General features: G+C 41.5%; 1 protein-coding gene across 2 annotated transcripts in view; it reads right to left on the bottom strand.

Annotated features, from left to right (window-relative positions):
* Nucleotides 1-1,289: 1,289 nt before the first annotated feature.
* Nucleotides 1,290-16,360, bottom strand: part of ccdc13 (coiled-coil domain containing 13) — a 19,695-nt gene continuing 4,624 nt past the window's right edge. For both annotated transcript variants that reach the window (XM_072688684.1, XM_072688685.1), the window contains 12 exons: nt 16,258-16,332; nt 15,759-15,875; nt 11,019-11,123; nt 10,110-10,274; nt 8,200-8,376; nt 7,225-7,431; nt 6,273-6,373; nt 6,075-6,152; nt 5,848-5,994; nt 5,057-5,205; nt 2,348-2,453; nt 1,290-2,050 (listed from right to left, as the gene is read on the bottom strand). In XM_072688684.1, coding sequence (XP_072544785.1) covers nt 1,882-2,050; nt 2,348-2,453; nt 5,057-5,205; nt 5,848-5,994; nt 6,075-6,152; nt 6,273-6,373; nt 7,225-7,431; nt 8,200-8,376; nt 10,110-10,274; nt 11,019-11,123; nt 15,759-15,875; nt 16,258-16,332 — 1,596 coding nt within the window. In that variant the 3' untranslated portion in view covers nt 1,290-1,881. The remainder of the gene's footprint in view (nt 2,051-2,347; nt 2,454-5,056; nt 5,206-5,847; nt 5,995-6,074; nt 6,153-6,272; nt 6,374-7,224; nt 7,432-8,199; nt 8,377-10,109; nt 10,275-11,018; nt 11,124-15,758; nt 15,876-16,257; nt 16,333-16,360) is intronic.

A 16,360-nucleotide genomic window follows, 5' to 3' on the forward strand; every position in this document is an offset into this window, starting at 1 on the left:
CATGGTCAGATCCAGAGAGGAGCTCTCTGAGGCCTTCAGAAAGAAGGGTGGAGATGTTGTAGAGGAGTCTGCAGATGGACGGGGGTTAAACAGATCTCAGAACAGTTAGAAATCAGCCGCTGTTCCACCGTCCACTAAATCATCTACAAGCTGACCAACATGGAGAAGTCTCCAACAACCCTACAGTGTCATCCTAGGACCTCCAGGTTGCTGCCGACAGAAGAGACTGAACAGGAGAGCAAGGAGGAAAAAGTCATGACTGTATCTGGTGTGTTTAAAATGTAGAAGCTCTTTTTAATTTCATCTTAGTGGTTTCATGTATAAAATATGAGCTGAGACATGAACAAGCAGCCTGCTCTAATAACTTGAATGACAATGATGTATTGAGACTAAGATGAGGACTTAGCCTGGAGCTAATTACAACAACAAAAGCTTTCATTTTTCATCTCGCATAGCAGGTCCTGCCCGTATCTCCTTTACATCTGGCAGCCTCATATTGCTGACCATATTGATGTCCTGCACACGCCTCCTCCATATGGGAACCATCATGGCAGGTAATTCACTTTGCTGTGATTAACAGAGGACAGGGCAGGTTGTTAGCATCAGAGTATATTAAGAAACCTTCAGAGTGTCTCTCTGACAGCCATGAAAGGTTCTGGAGGAAACAAGAGTCCTGGTCTGGTTCCTTGAGCTTACATTAGTGTCTTGGAGCACTGGGACACTGGGGTCAGACTCATGAAGGCTTTCCAAAGACAAAAAAAAAAATAATAAGGGCCTAAAGATCAAACATAGCAGTTCATAAAAATGAAACTTTCTCAAATGTTCTGAATTATCATCTTTAGAAAGTCTTTTTTAGTTTAAACCATTCAAACATCTGGAATCATTCATTCTGTTCATAATTTCAGTTTTATATTAACTAATTACTAATTATCGGCCTCAGGATTTAATCACTATTGACTTCATTCTGGATATTAATGTTATTAGAGCTTTATTCTGGATATTAATGTTATTAGAATTTCATACTGGATATTAATGTTATTAGAATTTCATTCTGGATATTAATGTTATTAGAACTTCATACTGGATATTAATGTTATTAGAGCTTTATTCTGGATATTAATGTTATTAGAACTTCATACTGGATATTAATGTTATTAGAATTTAATTCTGGATATTAATGTTATTAGAACTTTATACTGGATATTAATGTTATTAGAACTTCATACTGGATATGAATGTTATTAGAGCTTCATACTGGATATTAATGTTATTAGAGCTTCATACTGGATATTAATGTTATTAGAGCTTCATACTGGATATTAATGTAATTAGAATTTCATACTAGATATTAATGTTATTAGAACTTCATACTGGATATTCATGTTATTAGAGCTTCATACTGGATATTAATGTTATTAGAGCTTCATACTGGATATTAATGTTATTAGAGCTTCATACTGGATATTAATGTCATTAGAGCTTTATACTGGATATTAATGTTATTAGAGCTTCATACTGGATATTAATGTTATTAAAGCTTCATACTGAATATCAATGTTATTAGAGCTTCATTCTGGATATCAATGTTATTAGAGCTTCATTCTGGATATCAATGTTATTAGAGCTTCATATAACTAAACAGGTTTTATTACACTGAAAAAATTGATTCCAAACATTTGAAAGGTGCATTTGTCAATTGTCAGACTGTCATAAAATTCAAATAATGTTGAACCATTTTCACATTTTAGGAATAAAATCTATAAACCCAAACAGTTAAGGTGATTTTATTCCTTAAAATTCCACAGGCCAGCGTCTGAAAGGCTGAGAGGCTGAAGGCTGAAGGCTGGAGGCCTGAAGTCTGGAGTTAGTACATGTTCTGGGCTAGGTCTCCTGGTCTGAGGCCTGTTTGTGCTGCCTGAGAGCCTGTAAGAAAACCTGCTTGACTTGGCTCATCATAGTACTGTACAGCTGCAAGTCCTCCTCTTTGGCTTGCAGAGCGTTTTTCAGAGACGTCCTCAAAGCCTCCAGCTCCTCCTGCTGGACAGCGAGCCTGGAGGGATACGAGAAGTTTAGATTAGAGGCAGAAAGTAACTACTTTGGACAATCAGAAACAGGAGGCCACCGTGCAGAGACAGACACTGGTTTTGATTCAGGACACGTTGAGAACCTATGAAAACGTTCCCAAACCAGAAGCCAAAGAATGTCAACAAGAGCGAGTTCCCGAATGTGACTGTGTGACCTGGCTTCTGTAGTTTAACCAGCCATAAACAGTGAGCAAACAGCATGCAGGTGTGAATATTTCTGAGGCAGTGTGAAAGCTGTACAGGTGAAAGGAAAATGTCCTCACTGTGTGCTGAGTTCGCTGAGTTGGGCATCTTGCGTTGGCTCTGATGCTCTTCTGGGAGACAGGCCCTCTTGTTTCTCAGGAAGACTTAAACCACTGAATGACGCACCTGTGGTAAACACAATTCAACTCATAGTCCTGCGGTGTGATTCCTCCTGTCCTACAGTGTGATTCTACCTGTCCTGCAGTGTGATTCTACCTGTCCTGCAATGTAATTCCTCCTGTCCTGCAGTGTAATTCTACCTGTCCTGCAGTGTGATTCTACCTGTCCTGCGGTGTGATTCTACCTGTCCTGCAGTGTGATTCTACCTGTCCTGCGGTGTGATTCTACCTGTGCGGCGGTGTGATTCTACCCATCCTACAGTGTGATTCTATCTGTCCTGCAGTGTGATTCTACCTGTCCTGCAGTGTGATTCTACCTATCCTGCAGTGTGATTCCTCCTGTCCTGCAGTGTGATTCTACCTGTCCTGCAATGTAATTCCTCCTGTCCTGCAGTGTAATTCTACCTGTCCTGCAGTGTGATTCTACCTGTCCTGCGGTGTGATTCTACCTGTCCTGCAGTGTGATTCTACCTGTCCTGCGGTGTGATTCTACCTGTGCGGCGGTGTGATTCTACCCATCCTACAGTGTGATTCTATCTGTCCTGCAGTGTGATTCTACCTGTCCTGCAGTGTGATTCTACCTATCCTGCAGTGTGATTCCTCCTGTCCTGCAGTGTGATTCTACCTGTCCTGCGGTGTGATTCTACCTGTCCTGCGGTGTGATTCTACCCATCCTACAGTGTGATTCTACCTGTCCTGCAGTGTGATTTCTCCTGTCCTACAGTGTGATTCTACCTGTCCTGCGGTGTGATTCTACCTGTCCTGCAGTGTGATTCTACCTGTCCTGCAGTGTGATTCCTCCTGTCCTGCAGTGTGATTCTACCTGTCCTGCGGTGTGATTCTACCTGTCCTGCAGTGTGATTCTACCTGTCCTGCAGTGTGATTCCTCCTGTCCTGCAGTGTGATTCTACCTGTCCTGCGGTGTGATTCTACCTGTCTTGCGGTGTGATTCTACCTGTCCTGCGGTGTGATTCTACCTATCCTGCAGTGTGATTCTACCTGTCCTGCGGTGTGATTCTACCTGTCCTGCGGTGTGATTCTACCTGTCCTGCAGTGTGATTCTACCTATCCTGCAGTGTGATTCCTCCTGTCCTGCAGTGTGATTCTACCTGTGCGGCGGTGTGATTCTACCCCTCCTGCAGTGTGATTCTACCTATCCTACAGTGTGATTCTACCTGTCCTGCAGTGTGATTCTACCTATCCTGCAGTGTGATTCTACCTGTTCTGCAGTGTGATTTCTCCTGTCCTACAGTGTGATTCTACCTGTCCTGCAGTGTGATTCTACCTGTCCTGCAGTGTGATTCTACCTGTGCGGCGGTGTGATTCTACCCCTCCTGCAGTGTGATTCTACCTGTCCTGCAGTGTGATTCTACCTGTGCGGCGGTGTGATTCTACCTGTCCTGCGGTGTGATTCTACCTGTCCTGCAGTGTGATTCTACCTGTCCTGCGGTGTGATTCTACCCCTCCTGCAGTGTGATTCTACCTGTCCTGCAGTGTGATTCTACCTGTGCGGCGGTGTGATTCTACCCCTCCTGCAGTGTGATTCTACCTGTCCTGCAGTGTGATTCTACCTGTGCGGCGGTGTGATTCTACCTGTCCTGCGGTGTGATTCTACCTGTCCTGCGGTGTGATTCTACCCCTCCTGCAGTGTGATTCTACCTGTCCTGCAGTGTGATTCTACCTGTCCTGCAGTGTGATTCTACCTGTCCTGCGGTGTGATTCTACCTGTCCTGCGGTGTGATTCTACCTGTCCTGCAGTGTGATTCTACCTATCCTGCAGTGTGATTCTACCTATCCTGCAGTGTGATTCCTCCTGTCCTGCAGTGTGATTCTACCTGTGCGGCGGTGTGATTCTACCCCTCCTGCAGTGTGATTCTACCTGTCCTGCGGTGTGATTCTACCTGTGCTGCAGTGTGATTCTACCTATCCTGCAGTGTGATTCTACCTATCCTGCAGTGTGATTCCTCCTGTTCTGCAGTGTGATTCTACCTGTCCTGCGGTGTGATTCTACCCCTCCTGCAGTGTGATTCTACCTATCCTGCAGTGTGATTCTACCTGTTCTGCAGTGTGATTCTACCTATCCTGCAGTGTGATTCTACCTGTTCTGCAGTGTGATTCTACCCATCCTACAGTGTGATTCTACCTGTCCTGCAGTGTGATTCTACCTATCCTGCAGTGTGATTTCTCCTGTCCTACAGTGTGATTCTACCTGTTCTGCAGTGTGATTTCTCCTGTCCTACAGTGTGATTCTACCTGTCCTACAGTGTGATTCTACCTATCCTGCAGTGTGATTCTACCTGTCCTGCAGTGTGATTTCTCCTGTCCTACAGTGTGATTCTACCTGTGCGGCGGTGTGATTCTACCCCTCCTGCAGTGTGATTCTACCTGTCCTGCGGTGTGATTCTACCTGTCCTGCGGTGTGATTCTACCTGTCCTGTGGTGTGATTCTACCTGTCCTGCAGTGTGATTCTACCTGTCCTGCAGTGTGATTCTACCTGTCCTGCAGTTTGATTCTACCTATCCAGAAGTGTATTCCTATCCAGCAATGTAATCCTGTCCTGCAGTGCGCTGATATCTGTTCTGCTTTAAATGAGCTGGTAATACTCGTACCCGTCCTGCTGCGGTTAGCTCTCAAGCTGGGTCCTTTCTCTGTGTCCAGCTTTAGCCTCTCTAGCTGCTGCTCCAGGATCACAGAGCGCCGTCGCTCGTCCCTGAGCTTCTGCTCAATCTCCACACACCTCTGCTTCACCTCCTCTTCTCTGCAAGGGAGTGTCACCACTAACGGTTAGTGCTCTCTACTATAGGGCTGTACATTATAAGGGAACTCAGAATGTATCTTTTAGCTTAAGCTACGTAAGCTTTTCATTTTATTTCACTTTGATATTTTTTGCTTGCTCAAACTACACTACATGTCCAAATGTTTGCAACTCGTTGCTAAAAGAGCTGTTTTCTTGTAGAATCTCCATAGAAAATCACTGACTAGTAGACCGGCACAGCCTAGAGAGGCTCTTACATGAGCCTAACAGTCATCATGGGCATTGCCAAAGCACTGAATTCCAGTGCTGAGTGTGAGCTAGAGGCCAATAAAGCCCCCCAGCATTGTTGGGTTCTCTGCCATGAATGATAGAACTGATTCCAATACCTTTGGGATGAGTGGTAAAACCAATTATACTTGATTTTCTCAAGCCTGAATGCAATCTAATCCTTACAGCAATGTTCCATCATCTAACAGAACGCCTTCATGAAGAGTAGGAACAGTAACTGCAGTAAAAGGGAGGCAGGCGCATTTTTAATACCCTCGATTGACACCACAAACTTTGAAAGGTGTCCACAAACTTTTGACCACATAGTGTGTTCTTACTACACTAAAGCTAACTTGCCAAGAGATGTTGTGAACATACCTCCTCTGCTGCACCTTGGCCAGCTCCAGAAGCCTGTCTCTCTCCACATTAGCAGCCTGGTACAAAGCCCTGTACTCACAACACTGGGCCTGCAGAGAGGCCAGCTTAGCAGCACACGCTGGACAGCAGGCCGCTTCAGGGGTCTCTCTGATATTGCACAAAAAGGGGGCGCTAATCAGCATCGTAAACTTCTAAGCAAGTTGTGAGCAACAGTATCAGCAACAAACCTGACATCTGCGCTGGTTCCAGGTGTCATCAGTGATGGAGCTGACTCGACAAGTTTATGTCCAAGTTTGGAGACTGATCTGCAACAACACACAAGACCCTCAAACCTGGTGCGAAAAACCTTTATCTGTCAGATAGAGAAATACCCATTGGTGAAAACCCATGTCCCATCACCTCCTCCTATAGTGAGGCTGCAGTACCTGGCAGAGCTGCTCCTCCTGCCTGCTTCTTCCTTTGCTGAAAAAGGGGCGGAGCTACTCATGCTCTTCAGCTCTCCAGTCTCACCACCACTCTCCTGCTTCTGTAGAGACAGACAGGTGTGAATATACGCTGGCCTTCTAAACTGGGGATACCTTGTAGTGTTGTAGTCAAGACCACTAGAGAGCACACACACAGCTTGTCTAGTCCCTGTGGAGAAGTACTGCCAATAGAATAGGACTCTCTGAAGCAGATAATAAACATGACCCTGTTGGCACCATGCTGGCTAATAATGCCAGGTGTGGGCTAGTAGAGGGGTATAAAGCCCCCCAGCCTTGAGGAGCTGTGGAGCAGTGGAGGAACTGTGTTCTTTGGAATGATGGATAGTGGAGCTCCATCCAATACTTCTTGGATGAGTTGGGGATGATTTGATACAATCAAATCCTCATAGCAATGCTCCTCCAAAATCCAGCACATACTAATCCCCTTGATTTCAGCGTAATCAAATGAATAAGTAGGTGTCCCAAAACTTTTGTCCATATAGCGTAGCAGCTTCAGAATCATGCTGATGCTCCACTGACTGGAACAGGGGGAGAACATCGCTCCATCATTCCCACTCCAGGCCGGAACGCTGCTGCTGCTACTGCACTATGGAGGTTTGGTGGTGGAGCTGCAGGAGGAGAACCTCTCTCCAGAACTGCTGCTGTGTAACACTGCAGAACCCATAGAGTCATATTAGTGTAAAATCCTGTAGTATTACTCCACCACCTCCGCCCACATGCTGCTCTAGCTTCTGGATCTCTCAGCTTGTCCAGAAATGCCTGTGTACAGCTGTCCATGAGGGGGCGCTCAAAACCTGATTTGTATTTACTGCAGTGGAGTAAAAGTGTAATACACTTCCCAGCTGTAGGTGGAGCCAATTCTCACATATTATCACTTTAAAGGTGGTCTTACCTTTATGGCGAGCTGCTGGATCTCCTGCTCCAGCTGCTGGACCTTGGCCTCTCTCTCTGAGACCATCTGCTTGAGCTGCTGGACGAGGGAGCTGTGGCGCTGGGCCTCGGTGTGCAGCTGCGTGCCCAGGCCCTGCTGGGCCTCCTGGTGCAGCTTCTCTTTCTGGCTGAGCTGGCCGAGCATGGCCTGCAGCTGAGCCTGCTGCTTCTGTGGGTTAGCAGTAGCGGAGACACAGGTCAGCTGTGTGAGGCGGCTGCGCTCGGCCTTAATGAATGTCCTCTCCTGTTTAATCAGGAACGCTACACCGCAGCTTGTTTGGCTCACTTCTGCACATCCTGTCTACATTAGTGCACATCACTGGCTTTTGAAAGCTAATGGTGTACCTCCAGGCAGGATTTGCATCAGACTCCATACATGTTCGTCCTCTTCCTTCGTTAAAATAAACTCACAAATGAACGTAAACATTTGATTAATATGCCATAATCAATTACAGGCCCACACACGCACAGAGAGATGTTTGGTAAATTAACTATCAGGCCAATCCGTCATGCTCTGGAGGTGGTGGTGACGGGCATGTTTATTTATTTTCTGCTAATGTATGTACTTGAGAACATTATATGGCCAAAAGTATACGGACACACCTTCTATGTAATGAACTCAGCTAGTGTAAGGTTCACCCACTGTTGGCACAGGTGTTAAATTCAAGCTCGTATAATCTCCATAGGACGGGATGCTCTGGGGCAGCTGTGCCCGAGGTCAGTGTCCCCAATGCTGAGTGGGATGGATGGGGTATGAGGCCCCCCATTGCTTGCATACAATCAAACCCTCCTCACACCAATGACCCAAAGTCTAGTGTAAACTATTTCCAGAGGAGTAGAGGCTGTTACTGCAGCAAAGCCCCCTCGAGGTCAGACCGTGGAACCTCCCCATAACTGTTATTGTGTTTACTGTTAGCTGATAGCTCTGGACACTCACCAGCAGTGCGTCCACCAACTCATCGTCGTGTTTTCCCTTGTCCAGCAGCGTGGTGATCTGAGTCTTCAGAGCTTTGAGCTCGGCGCTGAGGATGCGGTTTCTGGCCCTGCTGCCCTCCAGCTTCTTTTTCATGTCCGAGTGTTCACTCAGCAGGAGGTCATGGTCTGCGCTCAGTTTCTACAGAGAGGAACGTAGAGACAGTCCAATTATTATTATTGTTATTATTATTATTATTATTATTATTATTATTATCAATCTACACTTATTCACCTTTAATAACAAAGAAAAACACAGTTTATTTAATTAGAAATCAAAGCATCGCAGAAGCCCCATTAGCAGCAAGTACATCTGCAGGTCTTCTTGTAAACGTCTCTACAAGCTTTGCACAGCTGGATCCAAGCAGGTTATCTCACTCTTCATGGCAGATTCTTTCTCAAATGCCATCAGACTGGAGGGCAAGCGTCTGTAAACTGCGATCCTCAGGTCTCTCCAGAGATGCTTGGTTGAATTTAAGTCTAGGCCTTGGCTGGGGTTGTGTTGAAAGGTGAACTGGGAAGGCTCAAGGATGTGCAAAGCTTCTTCCTTTTCAAAATGATTGAGGCCCCTGTGCTCTTGCGAGGATCGAGGAGATCCATGAACAGTCGCTTGGACTGCACGGCTTGGGTTTTGTTCTGACGATGCAGCGTAAACCGTGAGCCCTTTGGACGCAGGTGTGCACTTTGCCAATGACCTAGTAATTAGAAAAGGAGTTCCAGACACATCGCAAGAGCAGTAGACCCTCCTGTTATGTTGCAGGTCAATCTGTCCTGTTTAATCATTTAATAAAAATATTTTTAATTTTAATTATTTTTGGAGCATCAAATATTTTCTGCTGGGCTTAATTAGTGAAACGAAGATATAAATGGAAAATAACACATTTAATGTGCTTGCACCCCCCAAATGTTTTAATACACACACATTGTTCAGGGCATGATGCTGAAAAGAGGCTACAAAGAATTAAAAATATAAGATTTAGGCCGTAAGTGTTTTTTTTTCTTTTCAAAATTGACAAACATAATGTGACTGAATTAAAAAAGCATCAATAAAAATGAGTTAATTATCATAAATAAACTTCTATATAATAAAATTAAATTGTATTTACTAAACATTGATTACATTAATATTAATTGAGCTAAAGGTAATGCTTGTGGACTTGCACCGGGTCCATTTGACCTGGGAACATTTCTGCTGGTTCTTACAGCTGAACGCTTAAACCTGACCCCAATCTGGTGTGTAAACAGAACAGTGTGAATATGTTTGTGAAAAAAGCTGCTTTTGATTTCTATTAAATATTCAAACTATTCACTTCATCATTGTTCATTATTATTGGTGAATATTTATTGATAGAAATTGGCAATTATTAAAATTATTACAATTAAATACATAACTCAATAAAGTGTGCAATGAGTGAAGGGGTCTGAATGCTTTCCGAATCAACAATAAATAAACAAATATTTGAAGAAAAAATCATATTAAATAAAAATAAAGTATTTATTTTAATAAAATATTTATTGCTGAATATATTTTATGTCATAATTTACATATTCATAAATAAATTAGATTTATTCAGATACCCAGATACTTTCAGGGGGCACCTAGTTTATCAAAGTGATTGGGAATAAACCCAAAGGCCACTCAATCCGCCCCCTTGTTGAGATGTCAGCACTCATCATAACTCACATGAGGGGTTCAGCCCAAAAGAGCTTCAACCTGAGCTTTTAACAAAAAAAGAAAGACCAGCAGATCATTATTTTTGGTAAAAAGCTGATCTTCAAGCCAATGCAGATATTTGCAAGAAGCTGAGTGCTGAAGATTTTGCAATTTTCAAAAGAAAACGAGGTGAACCCAAACTTTTGATGGGCAGAATGTACCTCCAGCGTTTCCTTCCTGTCTCTCTCCATGGATCGGATGTAGCTGTGGTTCTTGTCTTGGTTCCTCAGGTGGACCCCATTTCCCGGCATGCCCTCCTCCAGGCTGAGATCACCTGGCTGCTTTCTACTGCAGGCCAAGCTCAGCTGCTGTTCCAGATCTCGTACCTGCATCAGTAAAGCATCTCATCACCGTCCTTCTCCTCCTCCTCCCTAATCAGCACCAACTCTCCCACTAAACAAACCCACAGAGTGACCTTAGACAGCTATAAAATCATGTGACAAGCCAGCTGCGAGAGGGTCAGTTCAAAACAGACGAAACTATTTGGCCATCTGAGCAACAAGTGGTCTGTATATAAGCGGGAAGGGCCGGCTCAGTGGTTGGGCTGTTGATGACAGGGTTGTGGGTTTGATACCCGAGCTCAGCAAGCAGGCACTGTTCAGCCCTTGAGCAAAGCCCCTTACTTAGGTCCCTTATCCCACACTGGGCATGTGTGCTCACTGTCATGATCACTGTCAAGATTAGTCATGATCACTGTGATCGCTAAAGTGCTCTATAATGTTCATATATGATCCACACATAACTGTAATGCACTCCCTGAAGTGTAGGGGGCGATATGACTTAAGATGTAACAAAGTGAGAGGAAATTAAGATGGTAATATGGTTTAAGTTGTATATTAAATTAATAAAACATGAAAAAAAAATCACCTCTCTTAAAAGCACTGCAATGCACCCACACCTGCCCAGGTGAGTTTAGCTCTGCCAGGTCACTGGGCTGTGAATATGCTGAGTCTACAGTACAGGACTGTGAGTGGAGTACTGCAAGACTGGATTCTGCGTATGGGTTTGTCTGTGTGTGTGTGTGTGTGTGTGTGTGTGTGTGTGTGTGTGTGTGTGTTAATCAGACTCACTCTGCTTTGCAGGGCCAGAATCTGCTGAGCTCGCCCTCTCCAGCTCCCTGGACTGCTTAACAGCTGAGGCACGCTCACGTCCTCTCCGACCTCACTGCTCAAAACCTGCCACAGAAAGTTTAATTGAGTTAGATAAGGATACAGTACCATACTTTCACTATAGTACAGTTCCAGCTCTTTTAATTGAGTTAGATTGGGATACAGTACCATACTTTCACTATAGTACAGTTTTAGCTCTTTAATTGAGTTAGACTGGGATACAGTACCATACTTTCACTACAGTACAGTTTCTGCTCTTTAATTGAGTTAGATTGGGATACAGTACCATACTTTCACTATAGTACAGTTTCTGCTCTTTAATTGAGTTAGATTGGGACACAGTACCATACTTTCACTATAGTACAGTTGTAGCTCTTTAATTGAGTTAGATTGGGATACAGTACCATACTTTCACTATAGTACAGTTTCAGCTCTTTCATTGAGTTAGATTGGGATACAGTACCATACTTTCACTATAGTACAGTTTCAGCTCTTTCATTGAGTTAGATTGGGATACAGTACCATACTTTCACTATAGTACAGTTTCAGCTCTTTTAATTGAGTTAGATTAGGATACAGTACCATACTTTTACTATAGTACAGTTTCAGCTCTTTTAATTGAGTTAGATTGGGATACAGTACCATACTTTTACTATATTACAGTTTCAGCTCTTTAACTGAGTTAGATTGGGATACAGTACCATACTTTCACTATAGTACAGTTTCAGCACTTTTAATTGAGTTAGATTGGGATACAGTACCATACTTTCACTATAGTACAGTTTCAGCTCTTTTAATTGAGTTAGATTGGGGTACAGTACCATACTTTCACTATAGTACAGTTTCAGCTCTTTTAATTGAGTTAGATTGGGATACAGTACCATACTTTTACTATAGTACAGTTTCAGCTCTTTTAATTGAGTTAGATTAGGATACAGTATCATACTTTCACTATAGTACAGTTTCAGCTCTTTTAATTGAGTTAGATTAGGATACAGTACCATACTTTCACTACAGTACAGTTCCAGCTTTTTTAATGGAGTTAGATTGGGATACAGTACCATACCTTCACTATAGTACAGTTCCAGCTCTTTTAATTGAGTTAGATTGGGATACAGTACCATACTTTCACTATAGTACAGTTTCAGCTCTTTAACTGAGTTAGATTGGGGTACAGTACCATACTTTCACTATAGTACAGTTTCAGCTCTTTCATTGAGTTAGATTGGGATACAGTACCATACTTTCACTATAGTACAGTTTCAGCTCTTTCATTGAGTTAGATTGGGGTACAGTACCATACTTTCACTATAGTACAGTTTCAGCTCTTTTAATTGAGTTAGATTGGGATACAGTACCATACTTTTACTATATTACAGTTTCAGCTCTTTAACTGAGTTAGATTGGGATACAGTACCATACTTTCACTATAGTACAGTTTCAGCACTTTTAATTGAGTTAGATTGGGATACAGTACCATACTTTCACTATAGTACAGTTTCAGCTCTTTTAATTGAGTTAGATTGGGGTACAGTACCATACTTTCACTATAGTACAGTTTCAGCTCTTTTAATTGAGTTAGATTAGGATACAGTACCATACTTTCACTATAGTACAGTTCCAGCTTTTTTAATGGAGTTAGATTGGGATACAGTACCATACTTTTACTATAGTACAGTTTCAGCTCTTTTAATTGAGTTAGATTGGGATACAGTACCATACTTTCTCTATAGTACAGTTCCAGCTTTTTTAATGGAGTTAGATTGGGATACAGTACCATACTTTTACTATAGTACAGTTTCAGCTCTTTAACTGAGTTAGATTGGGATACAGTACCATACTTTCACTATAGTACAGTTCCAGCTCTTTTAATTGAGTTAGATTGGGATACAGTACCATACTTTCTCTATAGTACAGTTCCAGCTTTTTTAATGGAGTTAGATTGGGATACAGTACCATACTTTTACTATAGTACAGTTTCAGCTCTTTTAATTGAGTTAGATTAGGATACAGTATCATACTTTCACTATAGTACAGTTTCAGCTCTTTTAATTGAGTTAGATTAGGATACAGTACCATACTTTCACTACAGTACAGTTCCAGCTTTTTTAATGGAGTTAGATTGGGATACAGTACCATACCTTCACTATAGTACAGTTCCAGCTCTTTTAATTGAGTTAGATTGGGATACAGTACCATACTTTCACTATAGTACAGTTTCAGCTCTTTAACTGAGTTAGATTGGGGTACAGTACCATACTTTCACTATAGTACAGTTTCAGCTCTTTCATTGAGTTAGATTGGGGTACAGTACCATACTTTCACTATAGTACAGTTTCAGCTCTTTCATTGAGTTAGATTGGGATACAGTACCATACTTTCACTATAGTACAGTTTCAGCTCTTTCATTGAGTTAGATTGGGGTACAGTACCATACTTTCACTATAGTACAGTTTCAGCTCTTTCATTGAGTTAGATTGGGGTACAGTACCATACTTTCACTATAGTACAGTTTCAGCTCTTTCATTGAGTTAGATTGGGATACAGTACCATACTTTCACTATAGTACAGTTTCAGCTCTTTTAATTGAGTTAGATTAGGATACAGTACCATACTTTCACTATAGTACAGTTTCAGCTCTTTTAATTGAGTTAGATTGGGATACAGTACCATACTTTTACTATATTACAGTTTCAGCTCTTTAACTGAGTTAGATTGGGATACAGTACCATACTTTCATTATAGTACAGTTTCAGCACTTTTAATTGAGTTAGATTGGGATACAGTACCATACTTTCACTATAGTACAGTTTCAGCTCTTTTAATTGAGTTAGATTGGGGTACAGTACCATACTTTCACTATAGTACAGTTTCAGCTCTTTTAATTGAGTTAGATTAGGATACAGTACCATACTTTCACTATAGTACAGTTCCAGCTTTTTTAATGAAGTTAAATTGGGATACAGTACCATACTTTTACTATAGTACAGTTTCAGCTCTTTTAATTGAGTTAGATTGGGATACAGTACCATACTTTTACTATATTACAGTTTCAGCTCTTTAACTGAGTTAGATTGGGATACAGTACCATACTTTCATTATAGTACAGTTTCAGCACTTTTAATTGAGTTAGATTGGGATACAGTACCATACTTTCACTATAGTACAGTTTCAGCTCTTTTAATTGAGTTAGATTGGGGTACAGTACCATACTTTCACTATAGTACAGTTTCAGCTCTTTTAATTGAGTTAGATTAGGATACAGTACCATACTTTCACTATAGTACAGTTCCAGCTTTTTTAATGAAGTTAAATTGGGATACAGTACCATACTTTTACTATAGTACAGTTTCAGCTCTTTTAATTGAGTTAGATTGGGATACAGTACCATACTTTTACTATAGTACAGTTTCAGCTCTTTAACTGAGTTAGATTGGGATACAGTACCATACTTTCACTATAGTACAGTTCCAGCTCTTTTAATTGAGTTAGATTGGGATACAGTACCATACTTTCACTATAGTACAGTTCCAGCTTTTTAATGGAGTTAGATTGGGATACAGTACCATACTTTTCCTATAGTACAGTTTCAGCTCTTTTAATTGAGTTAGATTAGGATACAGTATCATACTTTCACTATAGTACAGTTTCAGCACTTTTAATTGAGTTAGATTGGGATACAGTACCATACTTTTACTATAGTACAGTTTCAGCTCTTTTAATTGAGTTAGATTGGGATACAGTACCATACTTTTACTATATTACAGTTTCAGCTCTTTAACTGAGTTAGATTGGGATACAGTACCATACTTTCACTATAGTACAGTTTCAGCTCTTTAATTGAGTTAGATTGAGATACAGTACCATACTTTCTCTATAGTACAGTTCCAGCTTTTTAATGGAGTTAGTTTGGGGTACAGTACCATACTTTCACTATAGTACAGTTTCAGCTCTTTTAATTGAGTTAGATTAGGATACAGTACCATACTTTCACTATAGTACAGTTTCAGCACTTTTAATTGAGTTAGATTGGGATACAGTACCATACTTTCACTATAGTACAGTTTCAGCTCTTTTAATTGAGTTAGATTGGGGTACAGTACCATACTTTCACTATAGTACAGTTTCAGCTCTTTTAATTGAGTTAGATTAGGATACAGTACCATACTTTCACTATAGTACAGTTCTAGCTTTTTTAATGGAGTTAGATTGGGATACAGTACCATACTTTTACTATAGCACAGTTTCAGCTCTTTTAATTGAGTTAGATTGGGATACAGTACCATACTTTTACTATAGTACAGTTTCAGCTCTTTAACTGAGTTAGATTGGGATACAGTACCATACTTTCACTATAGTACAGTTTCAGCTCTTTAATTGAGTTAGATTGGGATACAGTACCATACTTTCACTATAGTACAGTTTCAGCTCTTTAATTGAGTTAGATTGGGGATACAGTACCATACTTTCACTATAGTACAGTTTCAGCTCTTTAATTGAGTTAGATTGGGATACAGTACCATACTTTCACTATAGTACAGTTTCAGCTCTTTAATTGAGTTAGATTGGGATACAGTACCATACTTTCACTATAGTACAGTTTCAGGTCTTTTAATTGAGTTAGATTGGGATACAGTACCATACTATAGTGCAGTTTCTCAGCTTTTAGTATTATTCATTAGGGATGAATGGGCGACTGACCTTGTGGGCTATCTTTAGCTCCTGTTTGACAGCTTGTATCTGATTGCGGTATTCTGTCATTTTAAACTGGGCATTGGACAACTTCTCCTGCAGGGACTTCACCAGTGGACTGGCCTGCTAACAGATAAAATAACATAATTAGTATATCAGTGTTAACACAGGACTTGGTTCACACAAATTTACACAAATTTACAGTTTTCTGCCTTACCCTCAATACCAGTCAAGACCTATTTGGTGTCTCTGAAGTTTGCTTCTTTAGTTTTGCAACTGAGCTTTAGTTTTGAGTCCTAGAGCATCAGAAACCACACAATCAAGTCTACTAGAGACTGCTGAACACTAACTGGTGAGGTTTCCAGTATTTGTTAGCTCAAAACTAAACAACCAAACTGACCACATTTGGTGGTAGAGGGAAGTTCAAATTTGGTCTCTGATTTTGGAAGGTGAACAGCACTGAGTGTGAAGTGGTGGAACATCCCTTCAGTGGTCACTAAAGTCATACCTCCTCCTCTGAGTTCCTCAGCTCCAGCGTCTGACCTGCCTTCAGTCCATCACTGAGCAACGAAATGCCCCGGAGCTACAGAGACAGAGAGAGCACGTTTCAC

This window comes from Salminus brasiliensis, chromosome 9 (assembly GCF_030463535.1).
Source record: "Salminus brasiliensis chromosome 9, fSalBra1.hap2, whole genome shotgun sequence".
Lineage (NCBI taxonomy): Eukaryota > Metazoa > Chordata > Actinopteri > Characiformes > Bryconidae > Salminus > Salminus brasiliensis.